General features: G+C 34.6%; 1 protein-coding gene across 1 annotated transcript in view; it reads left to right on the top strand.

Annotated features, from left to right (window-relative positions):
* Positions 1–11619, top strand: part of LOC125045239 (ATP-dependent RNA helicase me31b-like) — a 13245-nt gene extending 1626 nt beyond the window's left edge. Inside the window, exons 2-10 of the mRNA XM_047642398.1 lie at positions 3291–3404; positions 5792–6068; positions 6170–6313; positions 6474–6596; positions 6705–6841; positions 7016–7130; positions 7238–7418; positions 7598–7809; positions 8325–11619. Of these exons, the coding sequence (XP_047498354.1) occupies positions 3334–3404; positions 5792–6068; positions 6170–6313; positions 6474–6596; positions 6705–6841; positions 7016–7130; positions 7238–7418; positions 7598–7809; positions 8325–8396 (1332 nt within the window). The 5' untranslated portion in view covers positions 3291–3333 and the 3' untranslated portion in view covers positions 8397–11619. The remainder of the gene's footprint in view (positions 1–3290; positions 3405–5791; positions 6069–6169; positions 6314–6473; positions 6597–6704; positions 6842–7015; positions 7131–7237; positions 7419–7597; positions 7810–8324) is intronic.
* Positions 11620–20000: the final 8381 nt, after the last annotated feature.

Here is a 20000-nt window from a genome sequence, read left to right as displayed (position 1 = left end):
AGAAATAAAAATTTTAGCTTGCCAGAATGGTTTGGTTTGCTGTAGTGCTGAGAAGCAAGGAAGCCAAGCATGCTATAATGATTGGAAAAGATATGCCTCAATGTACATGCAGTCATAAGTTAATGCATGCTCCCTAATATCTACAGAATGAGCTTTAATCCAATGGTGCTGGGTATCGGAAATCTCCCGGCATCATAAACTCTGGTTTCTGGCAACGTGCAGACGCTGGTGGCTTTGTGCACGCTAGCGCATTGCTGCACGTATAGCCATAACCTGCAAATCATGGGGGTTTGTTGCGATGGTTAACCTATATCAGTTGCCTTACTTGTATTAATAAGATGGAGCTAGTATGCCTTGAGTAATTGGATGGTCCTTGTGGTCAAAGGAGGACAACCTCAATAATGTATTTGGCTTATTTTTTTGTTTTGTTTTTGCTGTTACAAGAGGAAGGCCACAACATTACTTGATTTTGAGTTGTATGAATTAGATGTATAGTTTGTATATAAGATAACATTAATGGGCATAGTTGGTAATTAGCAAGGAACTGAGAATTGGTGAATCCAGTATGAAATTGGGTTTATTGTAAATCTGTACCTTTTTTCCTTCAATCTTGGACCTATGGGCAATCGGGTTGAGTGGGGGTTGAGACCCCCATTTAACTAACCCCCTACAAGGAGCAAGCCCCTGGATCCTCCTTCCAGGGGTTATTTCCTGACAGTGAGCAGAACCCTGGGCATTTCCCTATTGGGAACAAGCTGCTGGATTCTTTTCCCCTGGGTCATATTCCTGCAGGATGCAAGCCTTCAGACCTACCAGCAACAAGCCTCCACACCCCCCATGTTATATAGCTTACCTTCTGATTTATCACTCATGAAGGCTTGCCTTTTGAAATAGAATGTGTTTGCACAACCATCATGAAATGTTGCATTTTGGTTCTGTCTGCAAACAGTAAATTAAAATGCTAGTAGATTTGCTTATGGCAAATAATGCTCAGCTTGTCATTATTACTTCGTACAATACAGTATAATGAATGATAGATACATAGTGGTTAAGACATAAAAATGCATTCGTTAAAGGGTGTTACTTTAGCTCAATACTAGTTTCCAGGGGATAAGCAGAGGTGGAAGCTCAGTATTGTTTCCATTATAGATTGATTTAGATGATGTTTTCTTACACTTGCTAATTATAATTACTTGCACATCCAAAATAATAATCTATAAGCCAATGTTTCTTTCATGAATGCAAGTAGTGTTGACTGTTTTGAATTGCCAAACTAATGTTAGAGTAGGTAGCATGGAGTTTCATACTAAATTTGAGAATATTATTTTGGATGTGCAAGTAATTATAATTAGCAAGTGTAAGAAAACATTCCAAATTATAAGATCAAAAGTATTGACTCGTTTGTTTACATTTGCTTGGTCAGGGTTCCACTACCCTCCTCCAGCAGGATCAGAATCTGTTATAAGGATTGCCTGAGTTCACTATCTGGGGATCAAATGGAACCAGACTTTAGAACATTACCCTTTTCTCAGGGAAGGTCTATAGCAAATGATTCTTTAAAATGTGTAGATGTGCATTAGGTTTAAAAAATGCAGTGTTCCTGTTTGACTATGCACACACACACACACACACACACACACACACACACACACACACACACACACACACACACACACACACACACACACACACACACACACACACACACACACACACACACACACACACACACACACACACACAAAAGTGGGAGCTAGTGTAAATGCAGATTGAAGAAAGTAAACAATTTGTCTTTTGTGATAGTTCCTTGAAATGTTGTTCTTAAAGAAGCAAACTGCTTTTATAACTTTTCCTCATGGTTAGTCTTTCCCTTAATTTCTTGAATATAATATCTGCATGAGGACATGAAGGAAGTACAAGCTTCCCAAGTGTATTGACAAACTTTTGTCTACACTTTGTAATGAAGATGCTGAATGTATACATTAATAACTGCATCAATCCTCTAGAAGAGAAGGCTACCTGAGTAGTGCAGATACTGCAGCATTTGATGATAAAATTAATTAAAGGTGTATTGGTTGCTCTTCAAATTATGTTAATGTGTTTTAGCAAATATATTTTCAAATTGGGCATAATGTTTGTTGGATTTAAAGTGGATAGCATTAGCTGTAAACTTTTAAAAACTGTTTGAATTGATTTCTCTTTTCTTTGCCTTCCAATAGCTTTCTGCAGATCCATTGAAGTTGTGTACAGTAAATTTCAAAACCCATAATAATGAAACTTTACCGAGAGATAGTAAAAGTACTATTAATCCCATTAGTTTCATAAAACCTAGAATTTAAGTAAGAGCTGAAATAGAAATGACAAAATTTAGCATTTGTAACATCGTTTATATATATGATGCAGTGTCTAAATAAAATGCTAAGTTCCCTCAATTTGTTGATATTGATTACTGTGTCTGTAGAGCCAAACTTTTACCTTAAGGTCTATTGGTAATTCAAATATGGTTAATAAAAAAAATATATAGGCCTTTTATTTGTGTATAAATAAATAAATAAATAAATAAATCCCCTCTAAAAATATTTGCAAAATTTACAGCATTTCTAGTAATCCATTTGCATTTTTTCCCCTCCCCACTGTTAAAATGAAGTATGTCCTTATGCACTGTCCAATTTTTTTAAACCCCTTCCTGATGGGTCACGCCCTGAGGCGTCATAACAAACCGCTCGATCTATGGAGTGCGGCTATACTCCATGGTGACACGCCAATGTGCTTCGAGCTGGTGATTTAGCTTGATGTACTGAACTCCCGCACTCAGTCATTGATCGCCAGAGCGTAGTTTTTTTTTTTTTTTTTTTCCCCCTTCTTCTTCACCTGTCACCAAGGGGTTAAGGGGTTGAATACTGTAACACCTGAAAGGCTCCTCAAAGTATTACCAATTTCCTTTCATAGATTTCACATTTGCATATTTGTACTTCCCTTCCTTACCAGTCTTTGACCAAAGTAAAGATTGTGCTTTTGCCTACTACTTGAGGCACTTTTACCATTTAAAAGAATGTCTGGATAAATTTCAATGTCTGCAAGTTCAAAATATGTTCACTAGACTTGTTCATAGTTCCCAAAATGTAGGCTTGTACAGATTAGAAACCCCAATCATTTGATTTACATCCTAAAGCCTCTACTTATCTTTCTATACTAGTGTGGTATAAATTTTGCAGGGTTTGTCAGCTGTTTTTGTTTTAAGAGGGGTAATTTGAATTCCCCCTCACATTAAAAATGTTTTTTCTTTGCAGTGTTTGGTAGTGGGTTTCTCAAGGACCCTTGCCTTCAATCACCATGGCTGACATGGCCACACTTCCTAATCATGCTTCTCCAGTCAAACCCATCATCAATAATCAGGTTGTCAAGTAAGTTGCCCAAAGTTCTTGTTTATTATTTTAATAAATTTTACTGTCTTGTATTACCTTGATTTGATAGAAAAGTGTCATTTTCGTTTGTGGTTTTTGTTTGCACATAAATAATATTTAAGTGCTTTGTCACCAAGGAGCTCTAAAGTAAAAGAAAAATTCAGTGGAGAGTAGATGTATGGCCACAATTTTTTAGGTAGACATATCTGTTCTCTGCTGTAACTGTATAGTAAATTGGTTCATTGATACTTAGGTGGGCATTGAGGTTTCTTTTAGATACAACATAGCTCTGCCAGGTTGTTTTTTAGTGTAGGTATGAAGTTTTTCGCAAAAAAATAAAGGGAGCGCAGCATTTTCCCGATGACATGGAATTGTTGATTTTCAGTCATGCTCTTGTAATTTTTGGTAAAGTACTATAGTAGTTTTAGGATTTTTTTTTTAAGCCTTTATTGGTATTCATATTTAGACTGAAAAGAAAATTACATACCAAGAGGTTAGCCCATCATAAGTAATAGTATGGTATGTGTAGGGGAAATGGGAGAGAAAAAAAATATACAAGTTTGGGTTTTATGAAAAAAGCAATACAGCACAAGTTACTAATTAGCACACAGTATATGCTGAAGTAGACTACTCATAAGAGGGAAATGAGGATAGTAAGGGTAATATTGTAGAAATTTGCCAAATAATTTTTCTCCTTATCTTTTCTTTTGGTAAATTTGCAGATGCAAGTTGATTTACCAATACATTGATACCATTTATGAACCCAGTGCCACCAGGAAAATGTAGTGTCTACTGTAGTAATATTTTGTGAAATGTCGGTAAACATTGGTGTTGCCAGAAGTGTTGTCACCAAGGAACTAATTAGTAAACCTTGTGACATTGCCAAAGTTCGCTTTTTTTTTTTTTCTTTTCTTTTTACCAGTTATGCTATCAGCATTGATGTGGTTATTATAATATACATTATAATTGTTATTGATTGTACTAATAACCAAAGATATAAAATGCCTAAGAATCAATAAAAGTGATTGAAAGTTGAGCTAAGTAGTACTAGTAATTAGTTCATTGGTGAAAGTACTTGTGGACCCATCAGTGTGTAAAGACAGGCAAACTAAACCAGTGGGTATGGCACGTACTAGAATCCCATCCCTGTCGGCTGTGGGATGGCATTCTAGTATGTGATGAACTATGCATACCAGTTCTGAGTTGGCATGGCGCTTCATAGGAGAGAATAGTTTTTCAGTTGGCTCTTACTTTTTTTAAATATTTGTTGATTGTCAGTTTATGGTATGCCTATGGTATGTCCTCTTTGGCTATAAAGGAAAACCAATCTAATTTCCAATAGAAGTACTGGAATTACTAGTTCCAATATAACTAGGTAAAAAATTAGTGGACTAACCCCACAAATTAGAAAATCAAGAATTAATTTTCATGTATTGCTAATCCAAAGCTTTTCACAATTTCACATTCAAATACACCAAGTTCTGTAACATCTTGTACAATACAACGGGGAAATGCTTCTACACTATTATCTTCTGGCATATTCCATATTTTCTAGAAATGGTAATCAGATATTTGTATAATTTGATTTTTTATTAGAATTTTACCCTTTTTTCTAATGAAAGTATTACCATTTGTTTAATCAGCTTAAAAGCAAGGTACAAGTATATTATAATTTGGTCTGTATTAAATTTTTTTTTTTTTTTTTTACCCAATGCCGATAGGCATGACGTGTACGTACGTGGCATGACGTGTACGTATGTGCTATGCCCACTGAGTTACTTGTATGATTGTTTTTACACACAGATGGCTACACTTGTACTATGTCACCAATGAGCCAATTACGAGTACTGCCTTTCTCGCCCTTTTACCCTTTTCTTTGATTTACTAAACTATTTTACGTTATCTTGTTTTGCTGTTACTAATGTTTATAACATTATAGTAATTATGTTTATAGTAAAAATAACACCATCAATATCCATTTTCCTGCCAATTCATATCGTGTAAGGTCACAAGGTCTACTAATTGCTGGTGCTTAGCCACAAAGGAGTCAGAGCCATCTATGTGCAGATGCATTTCACAGAAATATAGAAAATAAGCACAGTATTTCCTCCATTTTATTAATTTTCCCAGGTGGCATTGGGTTAATATAGATTGATTTACAGGAAGGTCATGCCTGTTAGATATACAACTCCAAGATTTGGTGTTTGCATAGTGTTAGACATTGCTCAGACTTTGTCCCTTCCTTTGAAATGCTGTCATGTTTTTCATATTCATTGAATCCCTAGCTTGGTGGAGAAAGATGCAACACTATAATGTTTCATACTTTAAATATTTTGTAAATGGTTATCCTGCAGACATTTTAAAAGTTTAATTTTCTTTTTGCGCAGGGCAACCGATGACAGATCGTGGAAAGCACAGATTCAAGTTCCCCCAAAGGACAGAAGGAAACGTACCTCAGATGTCACAGACACAAAAGGCAATGAATTTGAAGATTTCTGTTTGAAAAGAGACCTGTTAATGGGTATATTTGAGAAAGGTTGGGAGCGACCATCGCCCATCCAGGAGGCATCCATCCCTGTAGCACTTAGTGGAAGAGATATTTTGGCAAGAGCAAAGAATGGAACTGGAAAGACGGGGGCTTATTCAATTCCCCTCCTAGAGCAGGTATGTACGGTGATCAACCATTTTTTTTACTATAAATATGTACTGTTTATATGATATATAGGTATACTATATGATATGAAAAATATGCATTGTTCTTTCAGATTGATCCAACTCAAAACCACATTCAAGCCATGGTTATTGTACCAACTCGAGAGCTGGCCCTGCAGACTAGTCACATTTGTAATGAGTTGGCAAAACATATTGGGGTTAAGGTCATGGTGACAACAGGTGGAACCAATCTTAAGGTAAATTGATGTTTAAAATAATGTATAGGTCTTGTTACTGATTTTTGAAATAAATATATATATATTTTTTTTTTAAGCATTAAACATTCACATGTAGAACTTTGAGATTTAAAGGGTAGGTATCTTTTGTGTAATGGACACCTCTTGATATTCTGGACAGGATGACATTATGAGAATCTATGAAGTTGTGCATGCAGTCATTGCCACACCTGGTAGGATCCTTGATCTTATGGAAAAAAAAGTAGCCGTGATGGACAAGTGCAAGATGTTGGTGTTAGATGAGGTGAGCATGATTTTTATTTTGTATGACTTTCAAAATATTTGATTATATTTTTTGTAATAATTATTTATTTTAATTTATTTAATTAATTTGTTTATTTTCATTGTACAGGCTGATAAACTCCTGTCACAAGATTTCAAGGGTATGTTGGACCGTGTCATTTCCTACCTGCCATCTGAACGACAGATTCTTCTGTACTCGGCAACATTTCCACTAACAGTTGAACAATTCATGAAGAAACACCTAAGGTGAGTTTCAGAACTATCAGTGTTGAGCTAGTTTTCAAAGAATTCTATTCATGGTATCAATTAAACTTATTGGGTACAAATTCTCCTTTATGCAGAATTGATTTGTATTAGTTTTTTTTTATTGTAAAATCAAATTTTGTACAGTATAAAATATTAATTGCATTAATCTTTCAGATCACCATACGAGATCAATTTGATGGATGAACTAACCTTAAAGGGGGTGACGCAATACTATGCCTTTGTCCAAGAAAGGCAGAAGGTCCATTGTCTAAATACTTTGTTCTCAAAGGTAAGAGACCATGTTAGTTACTCTGTAATTTCTATATTCTTTTAGGGAAAGTCGGTACAAAACCATGTTAGGAAACCATTTAAAAGATTTCCTTTTTTTCTTTCTAGCTACAAATCAACCAAAGTATAATCTTCTGCAACTCAACCCAGCGAGTCGAGCTTTTGGCCAAGAAGATCACTGATCTGGGGTATTCTTGCTACTATATACATGCTAAGATGGCTCAGGCTCATCGTAACCGAGTTTTCCATGACTTCCGTGCAGGCTTGTGCAGGAATTTAGTTTGTTCTGGTAAGTGCAATGGCAGATTTGTATGCTGTGAAATGGTTGAAATTCTTTGAAGAGTGAATAAAGAAAAAAAAAAAAAATGGTAATCCCTTGTCACTGTTGCTTGTTGAAAGGTTATATTTGATATTACAATATACCTGTATATAGATGGATGAAAAATCTAAGATGCATTCATTTTGCAGACCTGTTTACCAGAGGTATAGACATCCAAGCAGTGAATGTTGTGATAAATTTTGACTTCCCAAAGATGGCCGAGACCTATCTCCATAGGATTGGTAGGTCTGGACGATTTGGCCACCTAGGTATTGCAATCAACCTGATTACTTATGATGATCGATTTGCACTGCACCGTATTGAGCAGGAATTGGGAACGGAGATTAAGCCTATACCCAAGGTAGGTTCATGGTTTATTGCTTGCCCTCCTTTCCTTTCCTCCCTTTCAGAGCTTGTAAAAGTGAAAATTGATATGTAAATTATATTTCTTTTTTCAAATCCAAGCCGGATTCCTCAAGTGATTCAGAAGTTGACAGAATGTGAGCTGTCCTTTTTTACTCTCATTTTTGACACCTATTCATGGAAATATTAGTCAAAAATGGTAGTTACACATTGGCATTGCTGATTTCAACATGAAAGTGGAGAAGTAACTTGCAATAACTATGCTTGTTTTTTTTTTTCTTTTTCTTTCTTTTTCTTCCTCCTCCTCCTCCCCCCTTTCCCCCATTTTTCCTGTACCCTTTTCCCAAATTGCTTAGTTTGGTTTGAGAGTAGAAAGTTTACTTGCATTGCAGTTTTTTAGAAGAAAAAAACATTCTACTTTGCATTTCTAAATCGTTATTGTGAGTATTAAACAGTAGAAGAATAATAATCAGCCAAACATGTACCAATTTTCACGACTTGAATCTCTTTCAGGTCATTGATCCTGCACTGTATGTGGCAGAACATCACCTTGAAGAAGATGATGAAGGAAACATTAGCAAGTAATCCCTGTATCATGTGGGCTAGCTTGGGACGTGGGAATTCAAAAGTTTATTCCCCATTGTTTAGTGTCCCAAGGCCACTTTCGGCAGCCATCATCAGGAAGGCAGAAGACCTTACTCGCCGCATAGGCATCACCCAATTGGTTGTATGGGTGGTACTGTAAAGTATGGTGTGAAAGAACTTTTTTCAAGTGGTTTCCAAGACTGTAACTGAACTGCAAGACAGTATAGATTTGACTCTGAAATGTTCTTTTCTCAGGTGGTATTCTACAAATACAAAGATGACCCAGAAAACGGTGTGTTATGTGAGTAGTGTCTGAAAGTGTTTTTACTGATGGTTTGTGATGCCTATGCGGTGCTCATGCTATGTTCTCCGATGCTCAGCCGGTCCAGAGAATGAGCAGCTGCGATGTAGACGGCACAGAATATGCAGCAAGTGTTGTGGCACAAACAGCATTGTGGTTGTTACCATAGATTACACTATGGAAAATACTCAATGGAATGAGTTTTCACAGTTCATTGTTAAGGTATTTCTTGACACCTGCATACACAGGCTAAAGTGTTCGCAACAATGACGGTTAATTACTTTTATTTATTTTTGTTTTTAAAAAATCCTGAATGGGTTCGTTTTGTCAGGTTGTTGAAGTGGAAGTGTTTGAAAGAAAGTACTGGGTCTTGTTCATGAACAGTGTTGATAATTCGCAAGACATAAATCCCATGGCTGGCATATACAAGAAATCTGAAGCCAGCTGATATACAAATGTTAGTCTGTGATGTATTTGTAATGACTTGAACAGACCACGGAAGAAGCAAGGCAAGACGAGCAGGAACTAGTGTCTGGATTTTGCCTCCCTTTTGGTGGGTTTACGAGGTGGTCTTGGCTTCTGAATATTTATGTACAGTTAGAACAAGTGCATTGTTACCATCATTGGAAGTTAAAATGGTTCTGGAACTTCAAAAAACAAAAAAAATTGACTTCCTCATTTGCAGTTGAGGTTGTTTTTCAAAAAATAAACCATCACCCAAGGTTTTGCAGTCCAATTTGGTGTGACAATGCACATTTGGTAGTTTTGTAAATCTATTTTTATACAAGATGGAGTTCAAAGTTTTCAGTGGGCTAAATAGGTTTGAAACTTCCAACTAAAATGAAAGGGTGGGTCCACCAGGAACAACCTTTTGGCACCACTGGTACTTGGCACTCCTCTGTGTACAGTTTTTCCTGTGAAGGTCTGACTCGGCACCAGCCTACCCGACTTCATTTGCAATGGGAAATTTGTAAAAAATATATTTACCATCATTGGTACAGTGCTGTGAGAAATGGACTCTTACGAATAGCACTGAGAGAGATGTACAAGGCTTGGTGAAACAATGGTGATGGGTTTGATGATGGCTTCAAGTGAGGCCAGTGACGGATTATTCTAATTGAGAAGATTTATGGATTTCAAAAGCTTCAATCCCAGGCCACTACTGAGTAGTGTATTTTGCAGCGTCAATGCTAGGGTTTGAGGATTTGTTGAAGTGCCTAAATCTAGCCAATTATCCCACACTAACATCAGCTGCAAATAGTCATGGCAGCATCTAATTACTTTCAATGATAGGACCCACCCAAACTTTACCTGATCAATTTAATATTGCTCCCCTTAAAATTCGGTTCATTTTCTTTTTATTCATTTCTATTCATTTTTCTTTTTACATTTCTGATCAGGTGGAGTTTTTAATGTTTTGGTTTCAAGGGAGCAAATGTACTCCAGTTTTACAGTTGACAAGAACATCTGTCGCAATTCCATCAGAGAGGAGTACTATAGCTATGAGTGTTTGTAGTCCTGCATTCATAGCTTTATGAAATTTTGGTCAACACCCAGGCATTTTTTTTTTTTATTGTTAATGTAAATGACTACCATTTTTTGTCTGGTCCTTTCTTTTTATTTTCGTCTACAGGACTGCTACCACTGGCTTAAATGCCAAATATTTTTATTTATTTATTTATAATTTTTTTGTTATATCTTGAGGTTATCATGTAATTTTGATATCTTGCAATTTTTCACATGTTTTTAAACAAAACACTTCAATGCATAATTAGTTCATTACAAAAGACTTAAAGAAGTGTTATGTCAGTAAAATGTTTATGAAGTACAAACATTGTAAGAAGGAAAATACTTTCTGATAAGTAGGAGCAAGATATTAACCAACTGATGGCAGTATTTAATGTGCTTCAAATGGTACTGGAAATTGACAAGTGTACTTTTATAGTATGAAATTGCATTGGTCTGATTGAAGGTAACCAAGGCTGAAAAGGGAATAAGTTGTATGCAATTATTTATCTCCTGAAGGATATAACTGAAAAGTTGAGGTGATTGACGTATGAAATGGTAATTTCCCATATTGAAGATGACCGGCACGGCAAAGTACAGCACACTCGGGCTGCTGGGGTAATCATGACAAGTTTAATTATATTTTCCCCCAGTTGCATCTTTTCATGACCACCATGAATTGTTGATGTGCCCATGAATTACCATCTTGGTTTTTATAGTGGTTCTTTATCTTTATTTTTATTAGTATAATATTTTGAGTTGCACTTTTTTTCATTATTCAAGAGTTTGCATCTTGAATGTGCTACCAGTCTGTTCTTTTTTTTTTTTTCATTTCTCTTTAAACTAGTTCATGCAGATTGGACAAAAAAATGACACCAAACAAAGGAGCTTCCTTTATTTTTGTTCATATTATAGTTGGCATTGGAAAAAGCATTGATTTCTTTGTTGCTCCAAAGAAGTGTTAGTTTATTTATTATAATTATCATTGTTATTGTTATATTGAAAAGGAAGAAAAGGGAGATCTGTAGTTCCATAAATAAGAGGCTTTAAATCTGACAGTGTTAGATTCTAAAATGTTAAATTCAGAAGTTGTAAAGAACCATTTGATTATTTTTTATTTTTTTGTATATGGCAAACCTTTTTAAAACAAATTCATTATTTTAAAACGACTGTTAGACAAACCTCCCATAATTGCGTGGACTGTAACATCAACTGGAACTAAGTCCACCCGAAATATAAAAAAAATATATATAAAAATAAAAAAAAAAGATAAAAATCATACAAAAAAAAGTGACGGAGTAGTGAAAATTGGCTCTTTGGCAATCAGATTCGAAATTTCTTTATTTCAAATTTGTATTCATCTACAAAATTGTCAAAATCATTCAGTAAATCAAAAATAATTCTCCTCACTTCAAATTTTGTTTTATTACACCTAATTATTTATTTTCGTTCACATACCTACCAGCACACCCATTTTTTAACGAGTCTTCAATTTTTTGCGTTATACAAATAAACCTGTGCATCAAAATCTCTTTTAAAAAGTATTGCTATCTTCCCAATTCCCATTCCATTCAACTTGTGCTCGAGAATCCTTTCTGCTAAATGTTATTTTGCATGATAATTTCTTTTCCCCCTTTTTACAGTAGCTTTCATGGATCATTTGCATTATTCATTGTTTTTTTTATATTTTTTGGAAGGAATTCATATTAATATAATCTTTAACCCCCCACCTACACTTCCATTCACTTGCTTTTGCGGTCCCCTTCAAGCATCGTAATGGTCCATTTAAATTTAATATAGTAAGATATCAATGTCATTGAACTTGACGCTTTGTATTATCCAAATGAAAATCTTTTCAAAATTGCCTTTGCCCGTCCCTTCTGGATATTGTTATACCAGAGCATTATTATTATTATTATGTATTTTATGTATACACATTTTTTGTTTTACCCACAAACCAGTAAGGGCACTCCCACTTAACTACAAGGAGAAACCTTTCTGTACACAGCCCCTTGAGATAAACTAGGATAACTCGAGGTGTGGGATGCATTTCTATACTCCTTGTGAAACCATTAACCATGAATTTCAAACACCTAAGGAAAAGCAAATTGCAAACTACATGCCTCTTTCGTATATGGTTTTTGGTTCAAGGCCATCTCATATGCTTGTTTCAGAAATTCTTGCTACAGGTTTCCTATTTTATTTTATTCAAGCTTGTCATCTATCCACATCCTTTGAGTGTCATTGGATTTTCTTGTTCAGTTTTTAGTAGTGCTAAATCACTCAATTACACAAGCCATATTTACATAAAAACACTCGAGCATAATGTAACACATCTGAGAAATGAATTTATCTTCTGTCCGGAACTAAATTGACAAATTACTGAAGATTTTTTTTTTATGGCTGCTAATGACAGATTCAAACCATGATAGTAGCTATATGGAAAAAAAAAAAAAAAAAAAAAATCGCTGATTAAAATTTCGGTTTTGCAAATTCGTAGTTATGAATTTTATGAGCTACTTTGTAGCAAATAATACCGTGTTGATAGTTAAAAAAAAATAAGAAAAAAAACTGGTGCGTATATTATCTAATCCAATATTTACAAAATTCTTGCTATGTATAAGCAAATGAAACAATTATGTATGGTCTATATACAAAAACTAATTTGTAAAAGTAATGTATTCAATTTACAATTGATGAACAGCTGAACTAGCCCCAATTTGGTTAAGAAAACGAAAATGGTATACATAAAAAGGTTTACATTTTATGAAGTATGTTAACGTTTGGGATAAATTCTAGACTTGTTAAGTTATGCTTATTGAGAAGGGTGGGTGGGGGGGAGTAATACCGATATAAAAGGCAACCTTTTAAAAAAAGGCAGGATTTAATAACGAATAAACGCAAATGGAAAATTCTTGCTTCGTCTATCTTGTTTAATTACACCCATCAAAGATATAAAATATAAATTGATATGAAAAGGTCAACTGAATGTAACCATAAACTTTAATGCAGACTTCACCTTTTACAGGTTTCTGCCCCTGTTTAGGGATCACTGCATGGTATAAAGTGTAAATGACATTTCCTAGCAAATCGTAAGATAAAGAGGTACATGCAAACGGATAAATACAGGAAAACCTCTATTCAGATACAACCATACATGATTGTAAGAAGATGAATCTGTCGAAATATGTATGTATGTATATGTATTTGTGCATATGTATGGATGTATGTATATGTATTTGTGCATATGTATGGATGTATGTATATGTATTTGTGCATATGTATGGATGTATGTATATGTATTTGTGCATATGTATGGATGTATGTATATGTATTTGTGCATATGTATGGATGTATGTATATGTATTTGTGCATATGTATGGATGTATGTATATGTATTTGTGCATATGTATGGATGTATGTATATGTATTTGTGCATATGTATGGATGTATGTATATGTATTTGTGCATATGTATGGATGTATGTATATGTATTTGTGCATATGTATGGATGTATGTATATGTATTTGTGCATATGTATGGATGTATGTATATGTATTTGTGCATATGTATGGATGTATGTATATGTATTTGTGCATATGTATGGATGTATGTATATGTATTTGTGCATATGTATGGATGTATGTATATGTATTTGTGCATATGTATGGATGTATGTATATGTATTTGTGCATATGTATGTATGTATGTATATGTATTTGTGCATATGTATGTATGTATGTATATGTATTTGTGCATATGTATGTATGTATGTATATGTATTTGTGCATATGTATGTATGTATGTATATGTATTTGTGCATATGTATGTATGTATGTATATGTATTTGTGCATATGTATGTATGTATGTATATGTATGTATGTATATGTATTTGTGCATATGTATGTATGTATGTATATGTATTTGTGCATGTATTTTGTATGTATGTATGTATGTATGTTTTGTGCATATGTATGTATGTATGTATGTATGTTATTTGTGCATATGTATGTATGTATGTATGTATTATGTCTTTGTGCATATGTATGTATGTATGTATGTATGTATTTATATGTATTTATGTATGTATATATGTATTTGTGCGTATGTATGTATGTATGTATGTATTTGTGCATATGTATTTATGTATATATGTATGTATTTGTATGTATGTATGTATGTATGTATTTCTGCGTATGTCTGTATGTATGTATGTATGTATGTATGTATTTGTGCGTATGTATGTATGTATGTATTTGTGCGTATGTATGTATGTATGTATGTATTTATGCGATGTATGTATGTATGTATTTGTGCGTATGTATGTATGTATGTATTTGTGCATATGCATGTATGTATGTATGTATGTATTTGTGCGTATGTATGTATGTATGTATGTATGTATGTGTATGTATGTGTATGTATGTGTATGTATGTGTATGTATGTGTATGTGTGTATGTGTGTATGTGTGTATGTGTGTATGTGTGTATATGTGTATATGTGTATATGTGTATATGTGTATAAGTGTATAAGTGTATAAAATTTCTGCGTATGTATGTATGTATTTTTGCGTATGTACGTATGTATGTATGTATGTATGTATTTGTGCGTATGTATATATGTATGTATGTACGTATTTATGCCTATGTATGTATATATGTATGTTCGTATTTATGCCTATGTATGTATATATGTATGTTCGTATTTGTGCCTATGTATGTATGTACGTATTTGTGCGTATGTAATGTAGGTACATATTTGTGCTTGTGTATGTATGTAATTATGTATGTACGTATTTGTGCGTATGTATGTATGTATGTACGCATTTGTGTGTATGTATGTATGTACGTATTTGTGCGTATGTGTGTATGTATGTACGTATTTGTGCGTATGTATGTATGGATGTATGTATGTACGTATTTGTGTGTATGTATGTATGTATGTATGTACGTACATATTTATGCGTATGTATGTACGTACGTATTTGTGCGCACGTATGTATGTATATACGTATTTGTGTGTATGTATGTATGTATGTATGTATGTATGTATGTTCGTATTTGTGCGTATGTACGTATGTATGTATTTGTGCATATGTATATATGTATGTATGTACGTATTTGTGCATATGTATGTATGTATGTACATATTTGTGCGTATGTATGTACGTATTTGTGCGTATGAATGTATGTATGTACGTATTTGTGCATATGTATGTATGTACGTATATATGCGTATGTATGTATGTACATACGTATTTGTGCGTACGCATGTATGTATGTACGTATTTGTGCGTATGTATGTACTTATTTGTGCGTATGTATGTATGTATGTATGTACGTATTTGTGTGTATGTATGTATGTATGTACGCATTTGTGCGTATGTACGTATGTATGTATGTATGTATGTATTTGTGCATATGTATGTATGTATGTACATATTTGTGCGTATGTATGTATGTATTGAAGTATGTATTTGTGCATATGTATGTATGTACGTATTTGTGTATATGTTTGTATGTATGTATGTATTTTTGCATATGTATGTATGTATGTATGTATTTGTGCGTATGTATTTATGTATGTATGTATTTGTGCGTATATATGTATGTATGTATATATGTATTTGTGCGCATGTATGTATGTATGTATATGTGCGTATGTATGTATGTATGTATTTGTGCGTATGAATGTATGTATGTATTTGTGCGTATGTATGTATGTATTTGTGCGTATGTATGTATGTATGTATGTGTGCGTATGTATGTATGTATGTATGTATGTATTTGTGCGTATGTATATATGCATGTATTTATGTGTTTGTATGTATGTATGTATGTATGTTTGTATTTGTGTGTATGTATGTATGTATGTATTTGTGCGTATGTATGTATGTATTTGTGCGTATGTATGTAACTTTGTATGTATGTATGTATCTTTGTATGTATGTATGTATGTATTTGTGCGTATGTATGTATGTATTTGTGCGTATGCATGTTTGTATGTATTTCTGCCTATGTATGTATTTGTGCATATATATTTATGTATTTTTGCGTATGTATGTATGTATGTATATATGTATGCATATATACGTATTTGTGCGTATGTATGTATGTACGTATTTGTGCGTATGTATGTACGTATTTGTGCGTATGTATGTATGTACGTATTTGTGCGTATGTATGTATATATGTACGTATTTGTGCGTGTGTATGTATGCATGTATGTATGTACGTATTTGTGCATATGTATGTACATATTTGTGCGTATGTTTGTATGTATGTACGTATTTGTGCTTTTGTATGTATGTACGTATTTGTGCGTATGTATGTATGTATGTATGTATGTGTTTGTTCGTATGAATGTGTATGTACGTATTTGTGCATATATATGTCTGTATATATGTATGTACGTATTTGTGCGTATGTATGTATGTATGTACGTATTTGTGCGTATGTATGTATGTATGTATATACATATATGTGCGTATGTATGTATGTATGTATCTATGTGCGTATTTGTGCGTATGTATGTTTGTATGTACGTATTTGTGCGTATTATGTATGTATGTATGTATGTACGTATTTGGGCATATGTATGTATGTATGTACTTATTCATGCATATGTATGTATGTATGTACGAATATGTGCGTATGTATCTATGTATGTACGTATTTGTACGTATGTATGTGTGTATGTACGTATTTGTGCATATATATGTATGTATGTACATATTTGTGCGTATGTATATATGTATGCATGTACGTATTTGTGTGTATGTATGTATGTATTTGTGCGTATGTATGTATATATGCATGTACGTATTTGTGCATATGTATGTATATACGTATTTGTACATATGTGTGTATGTATGTATGTACGTATTTGTGCGTATGTTTGTATGTATGTACGTACGTATTTGTGTGTATGTATGTATGTATGTATACTTATTTGTGCGTATGTATGTATGTATGTATATGTATTTGTGCGTATGTATGTATGTATGTTTGTATTTGTGCGTATGTATGTTTGTATGTTTGTACCTATTTGTGCGTATGTATGTATGTATTTGTGCATATGTATGTATGTATATTTGTATGTATGCATTTGTGCATATGTATGTATGTATGTATTTGTTCATATGTATGTATGTATGTATTTGTATATATGTATGTTTGTATGTATGTATGTAATTTTGCATAAGTATGTATATATGTATGTATGTATGTATGTATTTGTGCATATGTATGTATATATTTGTGCTTATGTACGTATGTATTTTTATATATGTATGTATATATGTATTTGTATATATGTATGTATGTATGTATTTGTGCATATGTATGTATGTATGTATGTTTTTGTGCATATGTATGTATGTATGTATTTGTGCATAAGTATTTATGTGAGGACAATCTTGGCCAGCCTCTTCATCGAGAAGCTAGAGAGGGATCTCTACAAGGATATAGTCAGCAGAAATCCTCGTCCCCAGATGTTCGTGCATACGTTAAACGCTGACGCAGCTGAACACCGTCCACGGAAAAATGAAGTTTACCGTGGAGGGAGAGGAGGGTCAGAAGTTACCTCTCCTGGACACTGATCCACAGGGGGGACGACGGCCTATGTTTCCTTTATATTCAGAAAACCAGCAAATAAAGCTAACTACATCCATTCCTGCTCCGCCCACAGCAATAGCAGAACATCAAGGGTTGTAGTTGTTTTTTTTCTTCAGGACACCGAGGATTTATTGAGTCTGAAGATGTATGTGTCATTAATTCGTTCATGAAGCTCAAATATCCCAGAGACTTCTTTCTGAATCTCCGAAAGACAGCAATAATACAATGACTAGATCACGATCGGTCTCTGCACCCACATAAAAAATGCTCATGTTAACATGCAATATTTCTGAGGCGATCGGCAGTTATTTTGCTAATACAGTAAATATATGCCGGCATACTGGGTGAAAAGATACACAATATAGACAGAAGGTTGCCCGCTAACACCCACGACAGTGCCGTATACCGCATACCCCGCCAGCGTTATAAAGCATATTGCAGTGAAACAGGACGTGGTCTAAGTACCAGGATCAACGACCATCGTGCTGACATCCATCATCACAGAACCTCCAGCGCCATGGTGGTGCATGTATATACAGCTGAACATCTACCGAACTGAAAGCGGGCAAAATTGATCAGGGGAGGAGTGAGTAAACAGAAAAGAAAATAATTATGCGGGTAACCAGCGACAGGCTAAGGACGTCATGTGATTTTTCAACTCATGCCTTATATGTATATATAATAATAAATACACACACACACACACACACACACACACACACACACACACACACACACACACACACACACACACACACATACATACATACATACATACACACACACACATACATATGTATATATGTATATGTATATCTATAAATACATATACACTTGTCATTTCGAAACCGATCAAATACATATCTGTGAAGATATCCATTCGCATTCGTTTTAGATAACACACGAATTATAATCATGATAACAATGATGAAAGTAACAATATTCAGAATAGAATAACAGTAATAACGATGGGAACAATCATGATAATTATTGTATTTTTTGTAGTAATGGTGATAATCATAATGATAATCAGAATGATGATAACAATCAAAATAGTAATAGTAGTAAAAATTATTATAATGATAATAACAATGATAATAATTATCAGTTAGAGAAATGAATCATATTCTGACTTACACGTAAGGTCTAAACTACCTTGATTTCACGTAACCACCAGCCTGTAAGTTACTGTTCCCTACCGAGTTCGAAGCTGCAAATTCCAAATACTTTTTGGAATTTACTGAACTCTGAATACAGCTCTGTACATTACTTTTTCATATGAACACCAAAATGTTTATGTAATTCTTTCTCTCTCTCTCTCTCTCTCTCTCTCTCTCTCTCTCTCTCTCTCTCTCTCTCTCTCTCTCTCTCTCTCTCTCTCTCTCTCTCTCTCTCTCTCTCTCTCTCTCTCTCTCTCTCTCTCTCTCTCTCTCTCTCTCTCTGTCTCTCTCTCTCTCTGTCTCCCTCTCTCTCTTATTAAAACCTTTTGTGCTTGCCTTGTGCGTATTTTCCTTCGGGCGTCGCGGTGTGCAGGAGTAAGAAGGGTTTGTGGCAGCGGGAAAAGCGAGGCGGCCGAGGGGAAGCAGGCGCAGGAGAGGCAGACCGGCCGTGTGTCGCAATATAAGGCAAGTGTGAAAGCAGAAACAAAGGAAAATGTCATGCACTGGCAGAAGTACGTGCATGGAAACAAGAGAAACAAGAGAGGAGATAAAGGAAACGAAAGCGAATTCAGGAACGTGGATAGGCAAGTGACCAGAATTATAGGGAAATGTGAATAAAATTAGATGGGAGAATTGATACAAAAGATTGATGAAATGAAGGGTGAAATAAAAGACATTATGGAGGCCGCAAGAGAAGAAGTGACTGTCCTGGCACTAGGCAAGTCGGTCAAGGCTGAAGAGAAGGTCGTGTGTGGAGAGATGAGTGTAACAGCAGGCGTAATGGAGGATCAAGTGCGGCGGCGTTGAGTGTTGGAGGCAATGCCCATAAGAGCGTTGTTCGCGGCTGTTCTATGGTTTCAATGCAGTTTGATAGTGACGCTAGGCTATAAGCCACACCTGTTCATGACCATTATCATGCAGCGGCCACACACAGCCACATTCCTCGGCCCTGCATGAATTCGCCTGGTCAAAGGATACCAGGAAATCTCAGGGCTTTGATGGACGTGTCTGTGGTTCAG

The sequence above is a fragment of the Penaeus chinensis genome, chromosome 37, assembly GCF_019202785.1.
Source record: "Penaeus chinensis breed Huanghai No. 1 chromosome 37, ASM1920278v2, whole genome shotgun sequence".
Taxonomy (NCBI): Eukaryota; Metazoa; Arthropoda; class Malacostraca; order Decapoda; family Penaeidae; genus Penaeus; species Penaeus chinensis.
This window is presented reverse-complemented; position numbering and strand designations above follow the sequence as displayed.